This window comes from Opisthorchis viverrini (assembly GCF_000715545.1).
Source record: "Opisthorchis viverrini unplaced genomic scaffold opera_v5_22, whole genome shotgun sequence".
NCBI lineage: Eukaryota > Metazoa > Platyhelminthes > Trematoda > Opisthorchiida > Opisthorchiidae > Opisthorchis > Opisthorchis viverrini.
In genome coordinates, this window is record NW_008751678.1 from 2,714,679 (window position 1) to 2,739,869 (window position 25,191).

Consider the following 25,191-nt stretch of genomic DNA (forward strand, 5'->3'; position numbering starts at 1 on the left):
AAATGGTTTAAACTTACACGGTAGTTGTGCGGATTGACCAGACGCTTCAAGGCTCGTGAATCGCATACCACAGAAGTCGTGTTCGTTTCCTTCTCACCTGGGATCGAAAATTGATGCTGTACTACGGAAGGGTTGTCCAGTAGGTACAGAAGATACTTTCCATGGGATTCTTTGATATCTCCGGCGATTTCATAGGGCCAGTCGACGATTAAACGGGAGGCTGGGATGAGGCTGTGATTTCGAAGATTCCGAACCTGATTTGCGAGTAAAACGGGTGATGGTTACATACATCTTAGTTGGTAGGATACCAGAACAAGTTGGATGAATACTGCGACTGAATAGTGCTCACTGCTGTTGCGGAATCACTGTACGTGCAAAGGTAAAACGAATGAATGAATGAACGTTCAGGAATACGTGGCCATATGTACGTGAGGAGAACCAAGGTGACGAGACGCACACTGCAGTTCAACAGTAAAAACATTCCTATCCACGTTGTTCAGCCAGACGTTGAAGAGTTGTTACGATGTGACAGGATTCGAATGTCTAGGCGTGAACTCTTCCTTGACTTAGTCAGCAATACTTCTGTCTTTTAAGTTCTAGACTAGACACTGACCATGACATGATATTATGAGTTAGGCTGGTTACTGCAGTGAATTGTTTAGTCACCGGGTAATTCGGATCGGAATATGGGAATTAACCAGCTAGCAAGTATATGAGCCAATTAAGCCAGAGTCAACCCTCAAGACAGTGTTTTTCCAGGTTTCCGTAAACACTATCCGGACATTTCGGCTTCTCGTGAGAAGTGGCCTCTCTCGGAAGTAGAAGAAGACAGTGAACGTTGGCTCTCAAGGGGGCGGTTTCTCGAGAGGTCTGTTTTTTTTCGCCTCACTGCATACAACAGAAATTCCCTCGTTAGGCTTCGGCAACAGCCACCAGGAAACCTCCATCAATACGTGTTCGAGTTAGAAAATAAAACCATCAGGTGTGTTCTGGCTAGCATCACAATCCACCTAGTTCGAAGATAATGATCGTGAGCTTGGGGAAAGGACAGCATGAAAAGCGCGGTGGACGGACATCACAAAAAGCTTTAAAGTGCAGAAGCAAGTGCCATTGCTAATTGTGGTAAATAGCTCAACAGCTATTGATTGACAGGACTCTACCTCACTAAAGATGTTTACCCGAAAAACAGGAGGATGTGGTTAGAATAAACTGTACTAGGTAGAGTGTGGTATCAATGCATCTAAAGGGTATGAGAGTTTTGCCACTGGTTAGTGGACCATGTAACCAAGTATCACTCGTAAATGTGAGTCCGCAATATGCCTATTCAAAAGAACAGAGGATATAGTGAATCAGTGTTGCTCAACCAAATTTTTGTGAGAGCTGTGAAAGGCGAGCTTTCAAACAGTCAAACTCAAACACACAAAATAACTACTCAAAAATCCCTTGAGTGGCACCAGTTCTGTGGACTGTAAACGACTGATAAACAGAATTGAATGTATTTCCCCCTCCCCTATTCAAACCAAAACCGTATACGAATGTTCTTCATTTTCTTTTGAATGTACTCCTGACCCAATAAGTGGCATTCTTCATAGGTCTTAAATTACTCATCTTATGGGTACATATCAGTAACGTGTGCTGCACATTGCATTCGACGTAAAATGGTCACAAACGTAGGTAAAACTTGATTAGCTACTTGTACCAAATGGCACTGAACCCTAAAAAGCAAACAATTGGGCTAGGAAATCAGACAAGAATCACTACATGGCTGTGGAACACGACTTTGGCACCAGAAAAGATTTCAAGGGAAAACCATGCTTGAAGACAGCAATCATTAGTGCCTGTGGTCACAATTCCACACCAGATGAAAACTTCTTATTAGCGGCTCTGCATTGAGATATTTTATTCCCCTGAATAAGATGAAAAACTTAGACTTTCCGTCATTAACATGCTTGACCGAGTGATAAGCACTTTGCTTTTTTCACAACAGTATAAAAAATTGCCAGCAGTAGGTAAAAATATTCCCATACCCGGCTTAATGTGGTCACACCCTGTCGCTAAAAAACACCTAAATTGGTCAGTAATTGCGCATGAATTTGTGTCCGGCATTCCAGTTCAACGTGTGGGACAGAGGAGGACAGACAATCACTCAGCGGAAACATTTTAAAACGCGCACGTTCGGAGAATAAAAAAACATTTATGGGTGAGTTACTCAATCAGCAAGTGATGAATGGAAAGTCCCGCACTTAAGCTATCACTCTGGCCGAAACAGATTTTGTGGGGGAAAACCGAGAGCAAACGGCTTTCACGCGTGCATAAAAAATCTCTAGTTCAAATGTATTCTGGTTAATTGGTTTATGCGGTAGAATCTGTCAACGAGTTGCCTATCTACGGTGAAACCCGATCTTCTGATCGGTTTTACAGATTGCCGTCAACAAGCTAAATTCTATCCTTCTGAAAACTTCTTTCTCAAATCGGTTAATCAATCTGCAAGGCAAACAATTCCACCAGGAAAACCAAAGGGTAAATTTCTACTGCAAAGTATCCCGTTCTTCGATAAGCACTCAGCTGCTCCACATATTGCACCCGTGAGACACATTCTTGTCCGGATGCTGGTGTAGGGGTTTTGGTCATAGATAGTTCACATTCTTTGGTATAAATTAACCAGCGACTGGATGAAAGAATCCGACGGACAAACATAGTTTTGTGTGCCCATCCAGGGCCAAACAGTAAACTAGAGCGAAGTCAAGTGGAGTCGAAGTGAGTTCAGTAGTGTAGTTAGTGTGCATCACCCATTTTAAAATATAGACTGTTCATATAAGTGGGGGACAATGCCATGTGACATTCTGCCCTAGAAGATATATCAGTCATTTTGGGGGTCTGAAAGGATTTTCCGTTCTGTTTGGAGGGAGAAGGTTGAGCCCCACGAATAGTTCACCGTCACAAAGCGACCGGACCTTACCGTGGTTTAACGGTTTGTGTGCTCACATGACCTATTAAGCTACGCTTGGTAGTGTTTGTGTGACAGTCTCACATCAGGTTGGTCAATGGTTGGAGGTTTGGAAAACACGGTCTCTTGATCCTCTAGGTTGAGGGTTGGAACATGTATAGTGGCATGCTGTGTAGAAATGAAATGCACTTGCATTTCCCACCAAGGACGGCCGTTTTGCGGTGAGGCATTTAAGCCAAAGTCTTTCGTCAAGAACGTTTACTGTCCTCTTGTCTAGGTGTGGGCGCCATGGTGGTATCCTAGCCAACGTACAATCATAGCAATTATAACTTGAACTAATCTCATGCCACGTCGCTATTCATGTCACTATTCGGGTCGCCTTACTTCGTACGTACAACATGCTACTGCTTCCGCCTCCTTTCTAGTACCTTCACATGTTCTCTCTTCTACCATACTCTACCTCAATTTGAATACACTGCCAGCAGATCCCAGTGCTAGGACTGACCACTATGTTGGCCATGCATCACGCTCAGCTGCAGATTCTCTGTCCAAATTCAGTGAAAACCATAGACATTCCGAAGTGTTTCTAAACTCCAAAAGCCTGTCGCTCTGCATCTGCCAAAAACAATTTCTATGACGCGCTGGGTGCTCTTATACAACGGGCTAAAACCTCAGACATTGTTGTGTTTGGTGGTGACATAAACGTCCTGTTGGGTGGACTAAGCGCTGACGAGGTCCATTTGGGTGGTCGTCTCTGGTTGGATACGAGAATAACGAGCAACGAAAATAGGCTTCTTTAGACGATTGTCAATGGGATTATTCCTTTGCAGTACCAATTTTTGGAACAGCGGAAATCGCCTGATGAGGTGGTGCCCACCAACGAACCAGTCCCGAATCCTAATAGACCACAAAACCGTCAGTTACCTGTGGCGAGGATCAACCACTGTCTGCCGCTCCTTCGGGAACACCAGCGTGAAACTTGACCATGCAATTTTGCGTTGTTCCCTTTCATTGCGCTTTTCAGCTCCACTTAAAAAGCGCAATCACTTCGCTCAGTCATTGAGGAGCTCGTGGAGTCAGGAATCAGCCCCTCAAACGCCTACCGGACGGTCGAATGTGGGATATTAACGGCCACTGAGAAAAGATATCCACAGTGCTACTCAGAGCCGGAACTTCTTTCTACAGTATCGCCCTGCCAAAATCATCCGTACACTAGTTCACTGATAGAAGCATGCCTTTACTATGCTAGTCGGCGCACAGTAGTCTCACAATGGACTTGAAATTTAGAAAGCTACGACGTGCGTCTGATGGAATAAAACAGACGGGCAATTGAGTTCAGAATACCAGTCCCATATAGGCACTCCAGCCTCCCAGTGATGCTAGAAAGTATTCCACCAGAATTTTTCTGCCAGAGGTATGATTGGTTCAGAGGACAAAGAAATTTGGTGACCTGCGAAAATCTGAACGTATATTAGGGTGTATCTTTGTAATGTACTACTCATAATGTTGCTGAAAATCCATCGACAGCCCACGACCGGTTTCGCCCTTCTTGGGGCTCATCAGGTAGGCGCAGTCCCCGGGTTTCCGTCAACCATATGTTCTACTTGAAACCAAATTGCACGAAATTAGCGAATATACACTCATTTGCAAACCAATTTGGTTCTTTCGAGTGACTCACCTGGAACCCAGCTGAATCTCTCGTTTATGATGTTCTCAGGCAACTGAATGTGCTGCACCAGGCCGCCTCATGTTTCAGTCGCTACGATATTTGAAATATCGCGATACATATATATTTGTATCTGAGAACATCATAAAGAGCGATTCAGCTGGGTTCCATGTGAGTCCCTCGAAAGAACCAAATTGGTTTGCAAATGAGTGTATATTCGGTATATTAGGGTGGTTTTTGGTTTGAGAACATACACAACAAAATGCAACATTTTTGCATAAAACGTGTTATTCCATTCGCAAAGGTTTTGCAGCTGGGAACATTGTGCGGTCAAGGCACCCCATGATAGTCTCATGCCCCTGTTCAATTTGAAATTCGTGCAACTTCACTGAAAACTACGGGCTTGCTGGAGGCCTGTGTGCAGTTAAACTGCTTGAATCTGCACACCTCGAACGGTTTGGATAATCCCCATTTCACCCATCATTTGGGTGTCGTTTGATGTGTAGCGGTTTCGGATGTTGCCTTCCACAGTAAATCAGGAATAATTGGTTTCTGTCCCAATCCTGCGAACTGATGTAAACTCATTGCGGAAAGGGCACGTACAATAGAAAAAATACATACCTGCGAACTCAGATGGGCAACAAACTGCACAATGGTTGCTTACCGTGAATTTGATTAATAGTCGGGAGTCTCCAATCTGATTCTCTGCTGAAATTGACTTGATACCATCGCTTGCATTGCCGGAGAAATACACTGTATTAGGTTCGACCGTACTGCAGATTCAAAGACAGGTTCGGGGGGTCGGGGATAAGATAAACCAAACTAACAAATGAACTGGTGAGAAAACAAAATTTGACGTTAATCAACTCTGATCATCAGGTGTATGTACCGCAAAGGTTAGCGCTTTCGGCCAGTGTGAAAAAGTAGTCACGTAACATGACATCCAGTAGTGTTTCTTACGTACATCATAAGCAAATGAATATTGATGCAAGCAAAATTGTGTCCGAGTTAAAGAGCGTTCAGCCTGTGGAACGACGTAACTAACTGAAGCTACACACTGGGCCACGACGAACAGTCTAACATTGCCCGAAGCTCGGAGATCTATTTCTCCTGACCGAAAGTACAACACAAGTCGAGGAAACGTCAGAGGTCAGATGAAGAGAAACATTTGTGCTGACCGAGAAGCTTGGTTGGCTCAGAAAGCTTAGTAGCCGCAGGAAGAGAAAAGAAGCTGGGAGTACGCCAAGTCCATTCTCTGTGTTATGCGTAACGGACCTAAGAAATTCTCCAATAAAAACTGATATAAAACTGAGTGTTCTTTGGGCTGAACACTCAACAACAATTCAGCTGGCCAGGTGAGTTTGCTCAACCGGGTTACCGAGAGGTAGCGGAGCACTTGACCGTGGAACCGGAAACTCCGATGGGTACGTAAAACAGCGAATTCATTTCTTCCCCAATCAATGAGCTTTTGGTTCAGACGACCCCCCACAGGCTCTGCTTAAAGGTAGAGGAAGAATTCTCAGTGGGTGCTTGTCTAACGTACTTCCCCCTATTTGGATTGATTTGATATGAATCGATGGAAGTGTATGACAAATAACGCGAATATTATACATTGTTAATTTTTACACTTGGGAATGTATGGATAGCTCCCCAGAAGTTGTGCCACAAGCAGTGGTATCGGACATTTTTCAGTTTCGTTATAGGTGAGGAAATGAGACAACTGCTGAAAGGCACTTGAAACACCGTTGTTCAGATATCTCCGAGCTGCTCGCTCGGAGACCAGCAATGTGCAGGCGACATTGTTTCATTTTTGTAAAGGAGCATGAGGTAGGGAAGCTGACCATGCACTTATTTGCAGTGCGCTCTGAGCCCACCGATTGCAAATTCAAGCTGCAAGACGTGCAATTTTTTTAACGTGACCTCAGGAATTCAGAGTTAGACTGGAAAGTGTGGAAAACTGGAGGTATCTCGAGAGCTGCATTAGTTTTGACGAAAGTGTAACACACGAAGTCAGCGAACGAATCTTGAATTCCATAATTCATCATCATCATCATCATCATCATCATCATCATCATCATCATCATCATCCCCACCATCGAGACAGCAACATCAGTGTCGGCACTCATGTTTCACTGTCGTACAACCATAAGGTTCCTCTAATCATATTTAAAGCTCTAGAGTAAAAAGAAGGAGAAATAGTGGGTGGGAGAAGGGATCTAGTGCCGACCTATGTCAAGCACTTTGAGATGCTCAAACAAGCGCGCAATCAGACACTCTGGAAGAAATCTAACAGCCACTGATATCAGCCAGCCGCCTTTTCTTGCAGTGTACCGAGCCAAGCATAGGAGGGATCACGAAGACTCTATGCTGGAGAGCCTACTGCTTCAACAACATCTTTCGAGAGACTCACCTGGAACCCAGCTGAATCTCTCGTTTATGATGTTCTCAGGCAACTGAATGTGCTGCACCAGGCCGCCTCATGTTTCAGTCGCTACGATATTTGAAATATCGCGATACATATATATTTGTATCTGAGAACATCATAAAGAGCGATTCAGCTGGGTTCCATGTGAGTCCCTCGAAAGAACCAAATTGGTTTGCAAATGAGTGTATATTCGGTATATTAGGGTGGTTTTTGGTTTGAGAACATACACAACAAAATGCAACATTTTTGCATAAAACGTGTTATTCCATTCGCAAAGGTTTTGCAGCTGGGAACATTGTGCGGTCAAGGCACCCCATGATAGTCTCATGCCCCTGTTCAATTTGAAATTCGTGCAACTTCACTGAAAACTACGGGCTTGCTGGAGGCCTGTGTGCAGTTAAACTGCTTGAATCTGCACACCTCGAACGGTTTGGATAATCCCCATTTCACCCATCATTTGGGTGTCGTTTGATGTGTAGCGGTTTCGGATGTTGCCTTCCACAGTAAATCAGGAATAATTGGTTTCTGTCCCAATCCTGCGAACTGATGTAAACTCATTGCGGAAAGGGCACGTACAATAGAAAAAATACATACCTGCGAACTCAGATGGGCAACAAACTGCACAATGGTTGCTTACCGTGAATTTGATTAATAGTCGGGAGTCTCCAATCTGATTCTCTGCTGAAATTGACTTGATACCATCGCTTGCATTGCCGGAGAAATACACTGTATTAGGTTCGACCGTACTGCAGATTCAAAGACAGGTTCGGGGGGTCGGGGATAAGATAAACCAAACTAACAAATGAACTGGTGAGAAAACAAAATTTGACGTTAATCAACTCTGATCATCAGGTGTATGTACCGCAAAGGTTAGCGCTTTCGGCCAGTGTGAAAAAGTAGTCACGTAACATGACATCCAGTAGTGTTTCTTACGTACATCATAAGCAAATGAATATTGATGCAAGCAAAATTGTGTCCGAGTTAAAGAGCGTTCAGCCTGTGGAACGACGTAACTAACTGAAGCTACACACTGGGCCACGACGAACAGTCTAACATTGCCCGAAGCTCGGAGATCTATTTCTCCTGACCGAAAGTACAACACAAGTCGAGGAAACGTCAGAGGTCAGATGAAGAGAAACATTTGTGCTGACCGAGAAGCTTGGTTGGCTCAGAAAGCTTAGTAGCCGCAGGAAGAGAAAAGAAGCTGGGAGTACGCCAAGTCCATTCTCTGTGTTATGCGTAACGGACCTAAGAAATTCTCCAATAAAAACTGATATAAAACTGAGTGTTCTTTGGGCTGAACACTCAACAACAATTCAGCTGGCCAGGTGAGTTTGCTCAACCGGGTTACCGAGAGGTAGCGGAGCACTTGACCGTGGAACCGGAAACTCCGATGGGTACGTAAAACAGCGAATTCATTTCTTCCCCAATCAATGAGCTTTTGGTTCAGACGACCCCCCACAGGCTCTGCTTAAAGGTAGAGGAAGAATTCTCAGTGGGTGCTTGTCTAACGTACTTCCCCCTATTTGGATTGATTTGATATGAATCGATGGAAGTGTATGACAAATAACCCAAATATTATACATTGTTAATTTTTACACTTGGGAATGTATGGATAGCTCCCCAGAAGTTGTGCCACAAGCAGTGGTATCGGCATTTTTCAGGTTTCGTTATAGGTGAGGAAATGAGACAACTGCTGAAAGGCATTTGAAACACCGTTGTTCAGATATCTCCGAGCTGCTCGCTCGGAGACCAGCAATGTGCAGGCGACATTGTTTCATTTTTGTAAAGGAGCATGAGGTAGGGAAGCTGACCATGCACTTATTTGCAGTGCGCTCTGAGCCCACCGATTGCAAATTCAAGCTGCAAGACGTGCAATTTTTTTAACGTGAACTCAGGAATTCAGAGTTAGACTGGAAAGTGTGGAAAACTGGAGGTATCTCGAGAGCTGCATTAGTTTTGACGAAAGTGTAACACACGAAGTCAGCGAACGAATCTTGAATTCCATAATTCATCATCATCATCATCATCATCATCATCATCATCATCATCATCATCATCACCACCATCGAGACAGCAACATCAGTGTCGGCACTCATGTTTCACTGTCAACCAACCATAAGGTTCCTCTAATCATATTTAAAGCTCTAGAGTAAAAAGAAGGAGAAATAGTGGGTGGGAGAAGGGATCTAGTCCCTATGTCAATTTCACTGTCGTACAACCATAAGGTTCCTCTAATCATATTTAAAGCTCTAGAGTAAAAAGAAGGAGAAATAGTGGGTGGGAGAAGGGATCTAGTGCCGACCTATGTCAAGCACTTTGAGATGCTCAAACAAGCGCGCAATCAGACACTCTGGAAGAAATCTAACAGCCACTGATATCAGCCAGCCGCCTTTTCTTGCAGTGTACCGAGCCAAGCATAGGAGGGATCACGAAGACTCTATGCTGGAGAGCCTACTGCTTCAACAACATCCAAACTTCCCGTAATCTCTTTCACTCCATTCTGTCAAGTCACACGTTGTCCACCTCGCGGTTTGCATAATTCCGAAAGAGGCACCGAAAACAAAACACGTGTTGGTAAACGGTGCTTTGGTGTGCGTAGCCCATCGTTCAGCCACCGTAGTTGATGGCCATGGGTGGCTCCGCACAACGAACTACCCGTTTTCTAATCACCTCGCTGCGAATTCGTTGGCTCCATCCGAAACCAGCAATGTTTCTGAGGCATCTGTGGTCTAAAGCCCGAAGACGCCTCACATCACCTGTCTACAGAGGCCACGTCTCCCCCCACACAACAACACAGCCCTTAATGTAGCCCGGTACACGTAAACTTCAAGACCCGGTGATGTGCCCTTTTGACGCCACAAGTGACGTAAGTTAGCAAACGTCATTCGAGCTTTTGAGATTCTTGCACTGACTTCACCAGACGCATTTCTGTCAGAGCTACCGCCTGTCAGCTACCGACTTATGTAAAACTCTCCACAACCCGCAGTGATTCTCTCTGAGTTGTAAGGAATATGTTCAGAGATTGCACGTTCTGGGTCATGACTTTGCATTTTGGAGGTGCTAGGTGCATGCCGAAAGATGGGATGATGGTGGTCTATTAGAAGAGCTTCTGCTTCTCTCTTGTCTGCAATGATGAGGGCGTACTCGAGATCGAAAAGGTTCTGAGCAACAACGATATGATCACCGGGGTTTCGAAGACCTTTCAGTGTAGGTTTTAATATTTCATCACTGCCGAATTTGTTTGTCAAACCGTGCTGGCATCAAAACAGTCCTAATGTACCTGTGTCAGACTACACTGTTGGCTGTACTGTTGTACGACCGATAGAATAGCCACTGAGGGTAGAGGATGTGAGACATCTCCAAGCCTTTGACAACTAATGAGTCAGAACTATATATCATTTCGGCTAAAGCCGTTAATTCTCAATCAAATAATCAGGAAGTAGGTGTTTTTGAAGCAGACTAGTTCACTCAAAATTGCTTCCACAACTGCGGCCAAGCTGGCTGGAGTATATGCTTTACATGTCATAGTGCCACCTTCCAATAGGCGTATTGCTTTCTGTGTCTAATTTGCAGTGGCGCAAACCCAGAACTGTTCGAATGTGACATGGCTGAAGGGAATGAAGAATGTCATGAAAAGTTTGGGTCCTGTTGGTGTTGTCTACTTTACAGGGTGGAGGTTAAGTTGCATTCATGGTGCGTGGTAGCAGGGGCTGAACGATCTGGCAACTAACTGACGACAAAGGCCTACATACAGGCTGTCAGTTTCTATATAGTTTGCCCAACTGATTATTGGAGGTGTAAGCATCCCAGGTTTTGAGGTAGGCTAGTCGTAGGCCTCCATCTCTGATTTTCAACGCATACTGCAGTGATGCCGTGAACAATGATGTTGATGCTCTTATCAATTGAGCAGAAGTGAACTAGTTTGCAAGGTATCCCCCAAACTATGGGATGAATTGTGTCAGCTGGGATGACCATTGAAGAATGCTCTCCAAAGTCGGTCCTCAGTGTGACGCATGTAACAAAGTACGGACTGAAGTTAACGACTGGCTAAGTACACTAGATTATGTGTTCGGACGAATGTAGCCATTCACCGCACTTCAGGGTAAGCCCTCAGCCCATTGTTGTTTCGTACACTGCGGTATGAATCAATGCTGAAGGATACACATGGGGATTGTCATTGCTTCCATTCAAAAAGCAGGTAAAAACGGTAGGAAGCTGGAGCCGCGAGTGAATTGGCACTGCCGCCAACGGATTGTTCAGCTGACTACCGAACGTACGATAGGCAACAATTTAATCGTCTCGTCTCCGTCCCTTGTCAACTCTAACAGCCCCTATTTAGCTTACGATTAATCGAATGTTCTTAATGGACAATGAGGTGGATTATTTCGTTTTAAAATGCGCTTTTTCATTTCTAATGTGATGTGCTGGAACCAGTATCCTTGGTTAGTATCTATAGATCGGGACTATCCAACCTGATCCACCATACTTCGAGCAAATCTCGAATTGATTTCAACTGTCGGGGGAACGTTCCCCATTGTAGTTTTGAAGCTAGACTTATCCGACTACAACGAACTCCCAATTGAATGGGAAGTGATGTTTTATTTGGTTTGTCGGAAAAATTCTTTCCGTTTCAAATCTTTCGGTCAAGACAACGGAGCGAACAAATCTGCACTATCCCAACCAAGTGGATGTCAACACGGAATTGCCAAAGTTTCTAAAAATTCAGTCTTGTGTCTTATGTGACCAATTTTTACACAAGAATTTCCTCAGAATATTTAACACAGGGTTTGAACAAATAAGGAGAACACCGACACTGGCGTGTAATCTGCACACTGTCTCTATGGCGTTGTTTACTGAAGCACTCGTTCGTTCCGTGTGCACTTGCCCCCGAGGTGCTTGATTGCGTGGATGGGGACAGATGACGGAAAGTGGAACCTTCGTATGACAAGCGCGTTTGTTTGTCAGTCATGACGGCATGTTTTTCCAGTGGATTGGACCTTTGCCACGGAAGGTAAACAATGTGTCGGAAAATTGTTTAAATAACACCCTGCGGATTACGATGAAGTGGAGTCTGTCGTCTGAAACAACGGCGCAGCTGGAGTACAGTTGGCTGCGCACCCTGTACACAGAGGACTGGCTAACAAAAATACGAGCATACGTTTTTGTTCGGTGGGGCCGGATACCAGAGACAGTGACGAGGCATCAAGCAGTTCTTCAACTTGGACGCCGGCTAAGTCGAACCAAATTTTTTGTTGGCGTCAGTATCTACGACTCTACTGACAGTGAACACAGTGAACACGAAATTTTACTGACGTACCGTATCTCTACTACAAAAATTTAGTGGTAATTTAAAAATTGTGTTCATAACTATCAAAATCTAGCTACTTGTCCCGCGAAAAAGCAAGCAGAAGCGGGGATCAAATCGTACTTACCCGGTAACAGACACGTTAACGACCATCTTGACGTTGACTCTGAGTTCATGTGTAGGTGAACCGTGTACCTCAACAGGTGAAGCAGCACCACTGAGGAAAAGAAGATTAACGCGGATTTATATGATGTGCCAATAAGCGGGAATATATTTTAGTGTAGATATTAAAATGTTTTCAACTGGGCACATTCCCGTGTGGACTGTACTGCCATTCTAAAACTGTAAACCTACAGAGAGAATAAACACGCAATCTCCAGACGTGAATTTAACATACAAACCTGATGTCCTGAAGTCCACATCACAAAATAACAATTTTTATGGAAGACCACTAACTCTTCCAACACACTTATTGTCTGTTTTCAGTTAAATCAAAACCGCGTTCGTGCGACTAAGGCAGATACAATTGTTTGAGCGGAATTCATGTAGTTACTGTACTGGTGAAAACCTGGATAAGTTAAAAAAAATAAAACTTATACCATCAATACCATACCGAAACTGGCTGGAATGATACGGGCTAGAGTGGACGGATTGAACTTTAGAAATCATGAGATTCAGATGAGAACACGGATGACGTAATTGAATACAAGGTTTTGGTTGATACAGCCAACCTTCCTCAGAGAAAATTTTTAAAACCAAGTGAAACTGTTTAGGTCAAACATTGTGAGCTTTTATTGGTCTGGGTGTGGAACTCGGTTTTAGTTGTTTGGGATTCGTATGTGTGTGTTTGCAACAGACTAAGTGACCGCTAATCCTTGTTGGAGACGATTTAGGTGAAAATGGGTGCTAGCTGTGCTGACAGGGTTGAGTAATCTAAGTTCCCCTGTCCGTCACTGTTTAGATCTCCATCCGGTATCTGTTTACTTAACTGCGAGACCTCGGTAATGAGGCCGGAACAGGTCGGGTGTGTTTGTCTCAGGCGCTCCGGCACACATCCGTCCCGGGGTTGACCTGAAACGTCTAAATGAATTATGTACCAGCATAGTGGATGTAGTGGTTGATCTCTAGTGTGCGAAAGCAATTACCCATTCATGTTTAGTTTCTGTCAGATGGCTGGACATAAATATGCCGCTCGTATGTGGCATGTGGGGCTACCCCATTGCTTGGCCTGTATATTTGGTCGACTGACGTGCGCAGCGAATCCTATCAACATGATTCGTGGTTTCTTTGGGATGAGTGGGCTTCTTAGCCTCTATCAGATATCACTCTTAGGTGATATCGATGTTGAGGAATCTGCCAATATCACGTGCTTCCAGTACCTTGCACATAGCATCATAAGTCTAATCCTTATGCGGTATACGGGACACTACTGAGGACAGTCAGCTTGCAAACTGCATTATTCCGGACGACTGGACAGTAGTGTCCCAATTTCCAATGCCGCTGGCGTCAAATGTCACGATAAACATCTCGATAGGCTTTGGTATTGCCGTGCACTTCGGGCTAGAAACCAAACTGTATTTCAGCTCCGGGAACGCGTTGTCCATCTGCTGGATCCAAACAAACTCTTCATCTTTCTGGAAGAGTTGAAATAGTAGAGATTCCTCTCAGAGTATTGTGGTGCGGATTTCACTTCGTACTCTGTGAGGCGGAAAAACGAATGTGGCTCTCTCTTCAAACTCTGGGAAGAGCATCCCCTATTGCTTGCGAATGTCTCTGGCAGTGGATGAACATGACCATTTCTCAATAGACAAACGATTGGAGGAAAAATTGACAATTCTTAAAACTGAAGTTTAGCTCAACTCCTAACCCCTTCAACAATTTACTAAGCGTCGTTGTATGATCTCATTTGGTCTCAATGTTCACTCCGCAAAATGTAATGCCTTCTAATCTCTGTAGGATTCGTAGTAAACGTCTCCTGGGCATTGTGTAAACAAAAAAGCATTCAAAATAAGCGCACCACTGTCTGGCGATTCAAAAAAAACTGTTTTGCTTCCATCGCAAATTATCAGAGGAAACTACCAATAGCTAGATCGTGAGTCGACCAGCGAAATAACTTTGGCGGCGTGCATCTGCGCGAAAATTTCTTCCGTTGTGGACATAGGCCAGATATCTTCGTTGACCACTGTCAGGAAAGTCACTTCTCACTTCCTGAAAGTAACCACTGAATGCCCGAAATCTACTAAGACCCTCAACTCCGTTAGATGCTGACCAGACGGCGTGAGTCAGCATTGGATCATGGTGAGGCAACGCTCCCCGATTTGCAGCGCGCGACAGCCTTGTATCAAAGCCAGAAAGCGCAAGACAGCGTTTGACCAATTCCAGGCAGTGTCCTTGAGATAGAGTAGCTTGGGGCCGTTAAATTTTCGCACTCATACTCTCGTACTTGCTTGTTCGCAATAAAGCTATTGTGTTCCTATCGGCGAGTCTTTGTTTTTCCGGCACTAGGCACTGGAGCGGGAACAGCAGTCAGATATAGCATTCACTTTGTCCGGTTCCCGAAAATCCACACAGAATAGATGTTTCCAAACCAACTTGCTGGTCAGGAACACGGGTGAGGCACGGGAGTTTCCCATTTTATGTACGACAAGGTCGCTTGAAGGTCAAAAAACATCTATCCACAAAGTGTCAAAACGCTGACTTCCGGCGCCAATGGTGTCCAGTGTGCCATTCATATATGAAATATGGATGGAACACCCTGGAATAAAATTAGCTCATGAGCACAAAAAAAGCAACACTAGAAGTGTACTTGACAGCGCATTTAAAGAAAGTCATGGCTTTTGAAATACAATGTAGCTAGATCCAGAGGATCAGATTTTGTGATATCATTTGCCCTTAGCTGAAACACACAGCTAGTAAGTGCCGATCTGTCTGGTGACACTACAATGAAGCGTTTGGTGAATGAAGTCCCAGAAACCAGTTAGGAATTGTTACATTACATCTGGTCTACCAATAGAACTAGAAGTAAATAACTCACAATGTGGGTAAGCTGTATAGTGAATAGTCTAAGGCCTTCGTCCAGAAATCAAGTGTTACTGAAACTAATTGAGTGAGTCGTATCAGGTGTTTCATATTCATCGATCACCATAAGATTGTTGACTGTGATTAAGAACAATATTTTCTATGGGTGTGATAGATGGATTAAGAGGAACCAGTCAGAGAGAGTACGAAATCTTCGAGTTAGCACAACTCAGTATTGATCAATATTGATCGCATTCCATTAGAATACTCTTAGATGCGCTTCAGATGAAGAGAGAAGTACCAATGTTGCACATTTTGATTGCTGCACATTTTCAGTGGATAAGTATTCCTTATTTTTGGCTGCCCTGAAACGTACAGGAAGACAAAAGACAGACAGAAAGGTAGGCAGGAGGGCAGATGTCCCTAAGTAGTAATTTTTACTCAGCGTCAGGCATGAAGACTAATCCAAAATATCCAAAACCTCTACAATCATAGTCTCTCATGCCAGGTATAACACAACAGGCTGTCTTCCGAAGTGTGCCTCAGAAGGACCACTGACAACGGTGGTGTGAATTGTGAATTAGTCAAATAATAAATGGGTCGAAAGTGAATTATGTGGTCGCACTCGTCCAAACATCTTACACATTCACTGCGGGGCTCCCCATCGCAGTCTACGGCGAAGTAACTATCAACATCATACAAACTCTACCAATTGTGGGATAATCAAAATACATGTGAAATCAAACCACAGACTTTGAACGGGTCATCTCTCTAATTCAGTGTCGGCTGATAGCGAGGAAACTTCATCTTACCAATTAGTCTACCTCCGTATTGAAAATGAATGTACATAATTGCATATTAATCATTCTGCAAAAGTGGGATATCTCTTAAGAAAGACGTTTTCATTAGGTCAATCGGGATTACCGTACCACCATGCCTCCTTCAGAATGATGTGAACTAGGCCGTGGGCAAAGGGCGACTTGGAAGAATGGTATCAAAGAGGACACGGAGCGTTTGGGCATTGTTGGTGTGGCCCACATTACAACATGGTGTCAACGTGATTCCTCTCTTGGCCTGGATAAAGATGTTACATGGAAAGGTGCCTAATCGAAGTCATGGTGTTCGTACTGCCAAATTTTTTCCAGATTGTCTGATTGAGCGCAGGGACATGCAGGCAAGTCACAATGCTTGCGGCAGGTTAGAACCAGGTTCCTTTCCCATCCATTATGTTCTTTTTCACTTTGCTTTAAGTAGAATTAAACAAACTTTGTGGTTGTGCGGTAGTGAAGCAGTGGTGCTTATAAGGCTAATCGATTAGCTACCGAGGCAAAACCATCTGCATTTTATGTTCTCTTTGCAAGGACCAAAACACCTGTCAGAATCGCATGCATAAACGCTGCTCCATTAAGTCACGACGAGGTTGAACAATTGCTGTCTTTCAAAAAAGGGTATAAATCGCAGAGCAGACTGGTTGAGACGCGTAGGCGTGTGCTCGAACCACTTCACACGACATATACACGAAATACTTCAGTACAAAATGAAACAAGGATGAAATCTAGGACCCCTATAGAGAATAGCGTCCAAAAACAGCAGTGTTACTAAATTTGCTCCATATTCACCGCTGTTAGCGCCTCGTGTGCTTGCGCGTACTGACTTTAAAATTGACCAAGCAGATTGACGTCCACTATGCGTCACAACAGCACCTTTAGGTTTACAAATCAGTGGCCGCATAAACGTTGTAAACCACTCACCCAAAATATCACACTCCTGAAAATGTTCACTTCTCTGTATCCTTATAAACCACAGAGACTACCAACCTGATGCATATTCTGTCACCCATATTCTAGTATGTCTGCGAACCATGATGACACAGGAGAAACTGCCGAGATCTGGGAGAAATGCCTACGCCAGGAACTAGAAAAGTTACCCGTCGTTGGTGAGTTTCGGACCACTTGAATTCGACGACAGAAAAACGACCTCGGGTTCAGACAGTGTGTTCTTCAAACACAAAGTTGTGGATACGGTAAAATCCACCTAGGTAGTTTTATTTCAGTGCGACTGTGTAAGATCTGATGACAACAAAGAATAAACCCAGTTTTATCAGCAATCAAGTTTTCGTGAATAATTAATTGCAGCCTTTCGGTAGTAACATCTCGGGATCGTCACACGCGACTTGGTTCCTCCACCCTAACTGGAGAATTCAAGATAACTTTACGCGTAAAACCATGCTTGACCAGAGAAGAAATGCCCTGTCACAAAAATGTCTTTACATTTCGCATCTTTAAAGTGGAAACACCTGGTCACCTCTATCAGTGATTTCTGGTTTTTACCAGACCCAGTTGCGTCTGTTTCCAGCTTGTACAGTCATGGCTGGATGAAATTTTATAGAAAAAGTCTTCCTTAGCTGTGGGCGATGCTGACCTTCATGCTAGCCATCCATAAAGTATCTCATTACAATCTACCAGCAGCTGTGTTGAATACTGTCCGGTAGTGATGATACAGATAATTGGATGTTTTGATCTGCTGCTCAAGTCCCCAGCAACTTGTGGACAGCTTCTAATAGCTTAATTAGTTATGGCTGTGTAAATGTAGGTATCTGATATGTGTGATGAATAGAGGTAATTTGTGAAAAATTATCATGCGTCATGTGAAAAAATTGGTGACCTGTATGTGGATTTTCCAGCGTTTCGGGCCACGATAAAAAAATACTAATTACAACCAAAAGAGAACACGTGATTTTGATTTTTCTGGACAGTGGCCTCCCTTCAGAGGATACACATTTGGATTGAAGACTACATTTGGAGTGCACAAATGACTTACGTTATTATCGTGCTGTTTACACTGAACTGAGCCATCTGTACTGTGAGTTGGTGTGCGACAACCAACCACCGGAGAAGGCATTTCTGGCTCTCTCCTGGAATCAGCGGATTGGCTAGAGAGCAACTAGCTGCGTTTGGGGCAACATTTAGTCCCGGACCAAGCTGAGGAAATAAAGAGAATACATGTAACACTGTAAACCATCCCGCAAATGAAGACATGTTTAGCTGTTTGAAGTCAAGGGTTGTGACCATTGAGTAATGTAATACGTTAAAAAAATCCCTGAGGTTCCACTGATAGTGCTCTGCGGCATAAATGTACTTTTATACTTTGCTGTGCTTCAGGAACTGCCATAAACCATGCGTCCTTCATTACTCGGTGTCCCGCAACTTCTGGCAGTGTCTGAAATAATGGACATCGGCAGATGGACCGCGAAGTTTAGTCGCCTTCCCACCGTGCATTTAAATGTCTTATCTCACTGAATTCACACCCTGCTGTGGCTGACAAACAAATGAAGTGCACGGCGCATCAATCAAACTAATCGACAGAATTTTCGTACACAGACTAAAACAGCTAATTCAGTATGTTTTTTATTAGAAACGCAATATTTTGCAAGAAGTTATACCATTAAATTTATGCACCATGAACTTCATTGGCAAACTTGATGGGCGAAGAACATACCAGCTTTTGGACGAGCTGCAAAAAATGTCCTTCATATGATGATTGGTTCTTCACGTTTAACGAATGTTACACTGTACTTGATATTCAAGAATATAGTGTGCTTGTCGATCACTGTTGCAGGGACTGCGATGGTCCATAGGCTGTATGTTTCACCTACTCTCGTTGAATTTTTTCAGATAAACTCCTCAAAATGGACGGGGTAGGTACTTCCATCTACTCGACAAAAGAACAGGTAAATTATCATAATGGTGTTACTGTCGTCTTTGACGTACGGTGGTCATCGCACTGCATTCCACTGTCTGTATGCATGATCGGTACAGTCGTAACGCTTGTCATTACTTGAGAACAGGCACGGTTTCAAAAACCAGTGTGCGAGGTTTTCCCGGGTGAACGCACATTCGTGATGTTTCGGTTGTGACGGTCACACTCAGATCACGCACCATCGGTTGAGGATCGTCTCAGGACGTCCCCGACAATCGGTCTGTCATCTACAGCTAATCACAAGGGCAGACGTCCTACGTAGGTTTGGACCATTAGTCTGTAGCAGACGTCAGACAAATAAAAAACCTTCCCTTAACTGGAGAGAAATTTCAGTTGAAACCGAAATATTCGTGAACTGGAATACGCCAGGCTTCAAAAATGTCACCCATCACTTTACATACCTATCTGGGCGACAGCGACACGTGGAAATCACATGAAAAACCCACTATTGACACTGACATTAATAAGCTGCCAATCGACGTGCGCGCTTAGTTACGCGTGAAGTTTACGTACTCAAACATGAAGTGGACTGGTTGCTCAGTAGCGCGTGATCTCCAAGTGGGAGATCGCTGGTTTAGTCTTAGGCCTAGGTGCTCGCCTTATGGTTCAAATCATGCACATTTCAAATCCTCACTTATTCTGTACAGCCCATCGGATTATCCGCCGGGAGGATTGAAGGTTACTTTTAGACGATGATATCCTAAACTGAGTAGAGAAACATATGCGTCTGTGTTACGTCATTCGTATAACCTTTCGGTCGTGTTGTGCCAAAGAGCTACCAGGCCCACCAAGCAATAGCCCGTCTTCACGTGCTGACTTCTTTAGAGGGCAACTTGTATGCATCGGAGACTAAAACCTCACTAACGGACCATAGTTGTTCCCGAGTGAACCAAGGTGCTTAAGATCCTAATTTGCTACCAAATAAACCGATGAGACTTATTCCGTCTAATCTCTTACTGCTCCGCAAAAATTAGCGCGGTTCACTTTGATTCCCGTATTACCAACTTTCGCCGAAAAGATATCCAGTTTTCAGGATGCTATTTTCCTGCGACCCGCTGTTATTGAGTAGTATGTAGTCAAAAAGTAACACCTACATAAATAGGTCTACAGAAATTCAATCACTGGATAACCTCTACAGTACCCTCAATTTCCAAGCCACACTAGTGCACAACATGAAGGAGAACTTTTGTTGTCGCTTAATGCCCAAGAACCTTTGACCAGAAGATGGGCTAGTTTGGCGAAATGCATTCACACGCAAGCTAACTGCTTGCAATTTGATGTTCAATTAAAACCTAGGGTTAACGATAACACGAAGTTCGAAAGTGGCATTGAGCTGTCGAAGAGTTTCTAAGTAACCTCATGAGTTGTATGTTCTGGCAGAGAAATCAGTTTTGTAGGCATCAACCAGATTGCATACCGAAAGGGAGACTTTGCCGGAAGCTACGATGACGACACTCGAAGCGTCAGTTTTTTATGCTCGAAACATGGTAAAATGGCTTCACAAGTCTCACTATTAATGTCCCTTCTCGCGTGACGTTCATTTACGTTCTGTGGTGGGCATTCGAAATTTGTTATTCTTTCTATACATATGAGGGAACCCATATCGGCTGTATGTCAAAGCTCATCCGAAACCACTTTGTTGCTCCGAGGTTTCCATTCCCATCAGGTGTGATAATTTAATGTCAATAGCATTATACTTTAGCCAACGATGTTCACGTAAACGAACTTTGGCACCAAGGATCTGGCCAACCACTCCGCTGGGTCTAACTGGGCTAGGCACGCATCCACTACCCATGATGTTTCGATCTTCAGCTTTGCTCGTACTTTAACCAATACTCATCTACAATTCTGTTTACGGAAACACTTGCATCGACAAAATACCGACACACTTTTAAACCGGTGTAATCGGTCAAGCAGACCAATAAGTTTTCCGAAGTGGATTACAACGTACACTTATGATTAACCGAGTGGTGTCAACAGCTTTCATGAGATTGAGTTGAATAGAGTCGTAGAAATATGTCGACCCTCGTTTGATGAAGATTCGCGATTTACAGAAAAAATACGTTTTTGCCTCATTTTTAGTGCAGATGTTTTGGAATTGTGACGGAGTACTAGCCTAGTGAACTGGCGCCACCTATGTCCAAGGGTGGCGAATAGGGATGGCACGTGACGCTTACCACCGGGGGCAGAACCGGTAACTACCGTCAGTCAAATGTGGCAACCCAAAAAAATACACGATATGTTGAGGCAATGGTGCATTCAAACAAATCGGTTTCGAAGATGACATTTTAAATAGGGCTCCATAATCCAATATGTTCTGATTTACTCGTTTTCAGAAGGCTTTTGTGCAACAAACAATAAATTTGGCTTGTATTCATAAAAGAAATCAGTCGTAATAAGGTTGCAAACTTTGGCCATCCTTGGCCATCGGTGGTCATGTTTTTATCGGGAACGTTGGTAAGCTAAGTGTTCTTTTGAAAACGCAAGGCGGAAAAGAACATTAATGAAGGCTGTACAAACCGTAAAGTGCGGCGTGAGACTCGACAGAACTACCGGCGCACATGGAAGCACAGGTCAATGTATGGGAAACAAACGATTGAGGACAAGACAGTCATACTTGCTTCTAAGCTGATAGCAAAAAACTAATTCACTCATGTAGATTAGCAGTGGGCTGCGTCAGCAACACGAGAAACATGATCGCAAGGTGGACAGTGGAGGCTATAAATTTAACCAAGGCCAGGTCAGATTCCAAAGCGAATTGGAGTACTACTGCACGGGTGCTTTTTGGTCTATTTCTAGGTGTCTCATTTTCGGTGCCATGGTAACGATATGTCTTACGTCAAGAATTTCTGTGTGCACACAACGGGCTGTTCTACTTTGGTCAGGTTTGAAGTTTTGAAGTTACAAATGAGGTTTGATTCTGTGAATGATGTCAATTTACGTGAAAGTGCTGAGAAGGAGTGTACACCTGACTCACCACTCGGATTCAGCTCTGCGAATAGTGCGAGAATCTAAGGCGGCTAGTAGACATGCTATTTTGTTGTGAGTTGCCAATCGGCAGTATAGCTTTCACCCTGACAAGGACGAGCGTCACTAATCCTGTCACTGACTTCTCGAGTGACGGTTTCTCATTTGGAGAGTCCAGGCGAGTTGTGGTAATTCGCTTCTTCTCAACATATTACAGTTTGCACGTGGTCAAAGAATTTTGAAATTTCACTTATGAAGGTGAGGCAATGATACTGATCAGGCGAACCCCAGAAATAAGCAAATCATTCATCGTTCAGCAATGTCCCAATGTACTATCGTATTTACTCTACATGCTCCTCATGTGCAACTGAAGACCGAGGTGGAATATGGTAACTGTCTATGTCTTAACACTAAACACCTCTTTACGACTTTAAGGGTATATCAAAGGCGTTATGGTCGATTCTGCTTCATCGTTCTGGCACATCAATAAATCGCTGTGACAACAACTGCTTAAACCAGTCTTTACAGTGTGTCCAAAATCAAATGAACGCCTGCTTGTGTGTGAGAGTATTCAGATGCTAAGTCAGCCATGACTAGCTAGTGAGACGGTATTAAGGCCTGCGACAAATTTTTTCACCATCAGTCATCTGCGCTAAATCAATCCGTTACATTTGTCCACAATCATACGACGAAACTCAAGCGGTGTGCTAGTTGGATTGGATTATCCTTTACTGGGGTGACGATATCTTTTCCCCCCTCTCTCACTCTGTAGCTTCTAATCGATTCAGAACTGGGATGTGACCTGAGAGGATAAAAATAGGTAACCATTGAGACAGTTTTAATAGTATACGTAAAATTAGCATGTGTGTGGTGTGAATGAGGTCACCAGGCCTGAGCAGAACAGCCATTGGTTTAAGCAGATGACTTGCCCATCATGATTTCTACGGTGGATGCCGCCTGCCAACAGCAGTTAGTATAAAATGAGGGTATACGGTCCTAATCATCTTCCATGCGTAAAATCAATGGAGGGTAGACGATTCCCAGTGTTCCGTCACCCTGCATTGCCAAGCTGGATCAGCTCTGTGGGGACTTCTGGTGCTCAGCTTCGCTCAGCATTATATCAACCAAATCTCGCCTACCAGGTTTCAAAGACTACACCTGAGGGGAACTTTCCGTACTGTTGTTCTACAGGTTTCTGTAATCCTCTAATAAACTGTTTTTATGTATTTGCGTTCAGCGACCAAGGGATTAATTTCCATATGAACAAACCCTGAAGTAGGATGTACCCTCCATACAGACGAAATGTGCATAACGAAAGCGGTACCACGATATGCATTTTTTGGACACTATGACGAGAAAGTGTAAAATAAAGCCCATAGAACTATTGGCGATCGCTATTGCAGTGATATCAACCAAAACGCCAAGCAGCCACTGTGTTACCCATTCGACAGGTATTGTTAATAATTTTCCTCAAACAGTGTGGAGAGGGGAGTTGAAAAAGGGAATAAATACCATGAACCAATGTCATTGTGAATGGGTTTGCCCAGGTCTTTTCACTGGTTTAGTGCATCGAAGATAGCTTACCGTAGGATCCAGTTCCAGCAAGGTTGGTGGATATGTACTAACAAGGCTCGTCATGAATGCGGGGTCAGTACCAATATTTGTGACGGTTACCTTTACAGTGATCGTTTGAGCTTTATCATCCCCAACGTATACGACTGGACCATGTTTATCCCTGGAAAGTAAGTAATGAATAATTACCGGTATATAGATATGTTCATAATGAATTCAAAATTATCTACTTTCCCATCGAAGACTATGCTTCGTTCGACATTTCGTTTGACTTTCATTTGCTATCATTATATAATGCGATTATGCAAAGTTTAAGTTGGGTAACGGGGATGCCTGGATCTGGCTTCTCAAGCGTATTCATTAATTGGCTGAAAATCTTATAGTGAACTGGGGAAAAATTCTGGCTCCATTTGTTTAAATTGCCGACAGAGGGTTCTTTTTCAAATAAGTGGACCCAACAGGCGTTGAAAAATACACATCTAATTTGATGTCAGAGAGAAGTCGCGCGATTCTAGCGCAACCAGTAGGAATCACGAAAAATGTACCTTTGTTTGCGCGAAAACGTCGAACTCAAGAAGACGTTCTATTCAGGATAAGGCCCGTTGATCTTCGCACTGTATTAAGCTTCAGTTTGAGCACGCTTCATCGGCCAAGTTACGACCTACACTCCAGGCTGAAGACAGTGGCTACATGGAAGAAGGTTACTGCGATGGGAAGCAATAAAAAAGTCTTCTGTTTCCGCAGTGCACCTCACTAGAAGGACTAAGTCCGGAAAGTTCTACGCTCCAAAAGACGAAGAGGTCAGTTCACCCGTTTAATCATCTTTCATCAGTTGATTCACCCAAGAGGAACCTATGTTTCTTATTTCCTCCCAGTTAGTTTTGCAAGCCTATTAAACTCGCACCTCACAGGCTTTCTTCAAAATTGCTGTTGAGAAGTAACATTTTGAGTCAACGAAATGGAAATCCTAGGAACTTTACTTGTAGGCTTCTCAGTGTTTGTAGTGACTTTAAAAAAATGAAAGGGGTGTAGTAATTAGACCATTCACAATCTTCATACTCAGGGCTAATGCGCAGCGCTCCAGTTTACTGGCATCCGAAAACAACTTGTTTGTCAAAAGTTGCAAGCCGTTTGGACACTTAAATAGGCTGCGGGTCGGTGGGTCCGATACACAAGGCAAATAAATTTGCTGAGCAAACATCTGGAAGCGTGTTGAGGGTAACCTTCCAGCCTGGAAAGATGGTAATGCGAGGAAATTTAACAGTTCATTTATTATCGAAATTCTGGAGCTATCAGTCAAATCATTTAGATTCCAATACAGTTCTGAACTGGCCAGGACAGCACAGATTGTCAGGCCCTAAAATTGACAACTTACTAAATGGCCAGACGATATAAGGGGACATTTATGTAGAAATTACGCTGGACGGGCGAAGAAAATGCGTCTTATGAAGGGCATAAAACGTCACTCTGATGGAAACTGTCTTAGCTGCGAAGGTCACTGGGTACTGGATCACACGTAGGATGAAAGA

The 25,191-nt window shown here is 43.7% G+C and overlaps 1 protein-coding gene across 1 annotated transcript in view; it reads right to left on the reverse strand.

The window, feature by feature from the left end:
• The window catches only part of T265_01999 (hypothetical protein), a gene marked incomplete at both ends in the record, with an annotated part of 89,681 nt that overhangs the window by 19,982 nt on the left and 44,508 nt on the right, over window positions 1–25,191 (reverse strand). Inside the window, 5 exons of the mRNA XM_009166137.1 lie at window positions 18–254; window positions 7,676–7,784; window positions 12,474–12,563; window positions 18,185–18,345; window positions 23,675–23,825. Of these exons, the coding sequence (XP_009164401.1) occupies window positions 18–254; window positions 7,676–7,784; window positions 12,474–12,563; window positions 18,185–18,345; window positions 23,675–23,825 (748 nt within the window). The remainder of the gene's footprint in view (window positions 1–17; window positions 255–7,675; window positions 7,785–12,473; window positions 12,564–18,184; window positions 18,346–23,674; window positions 23,826–25,191) is intronic.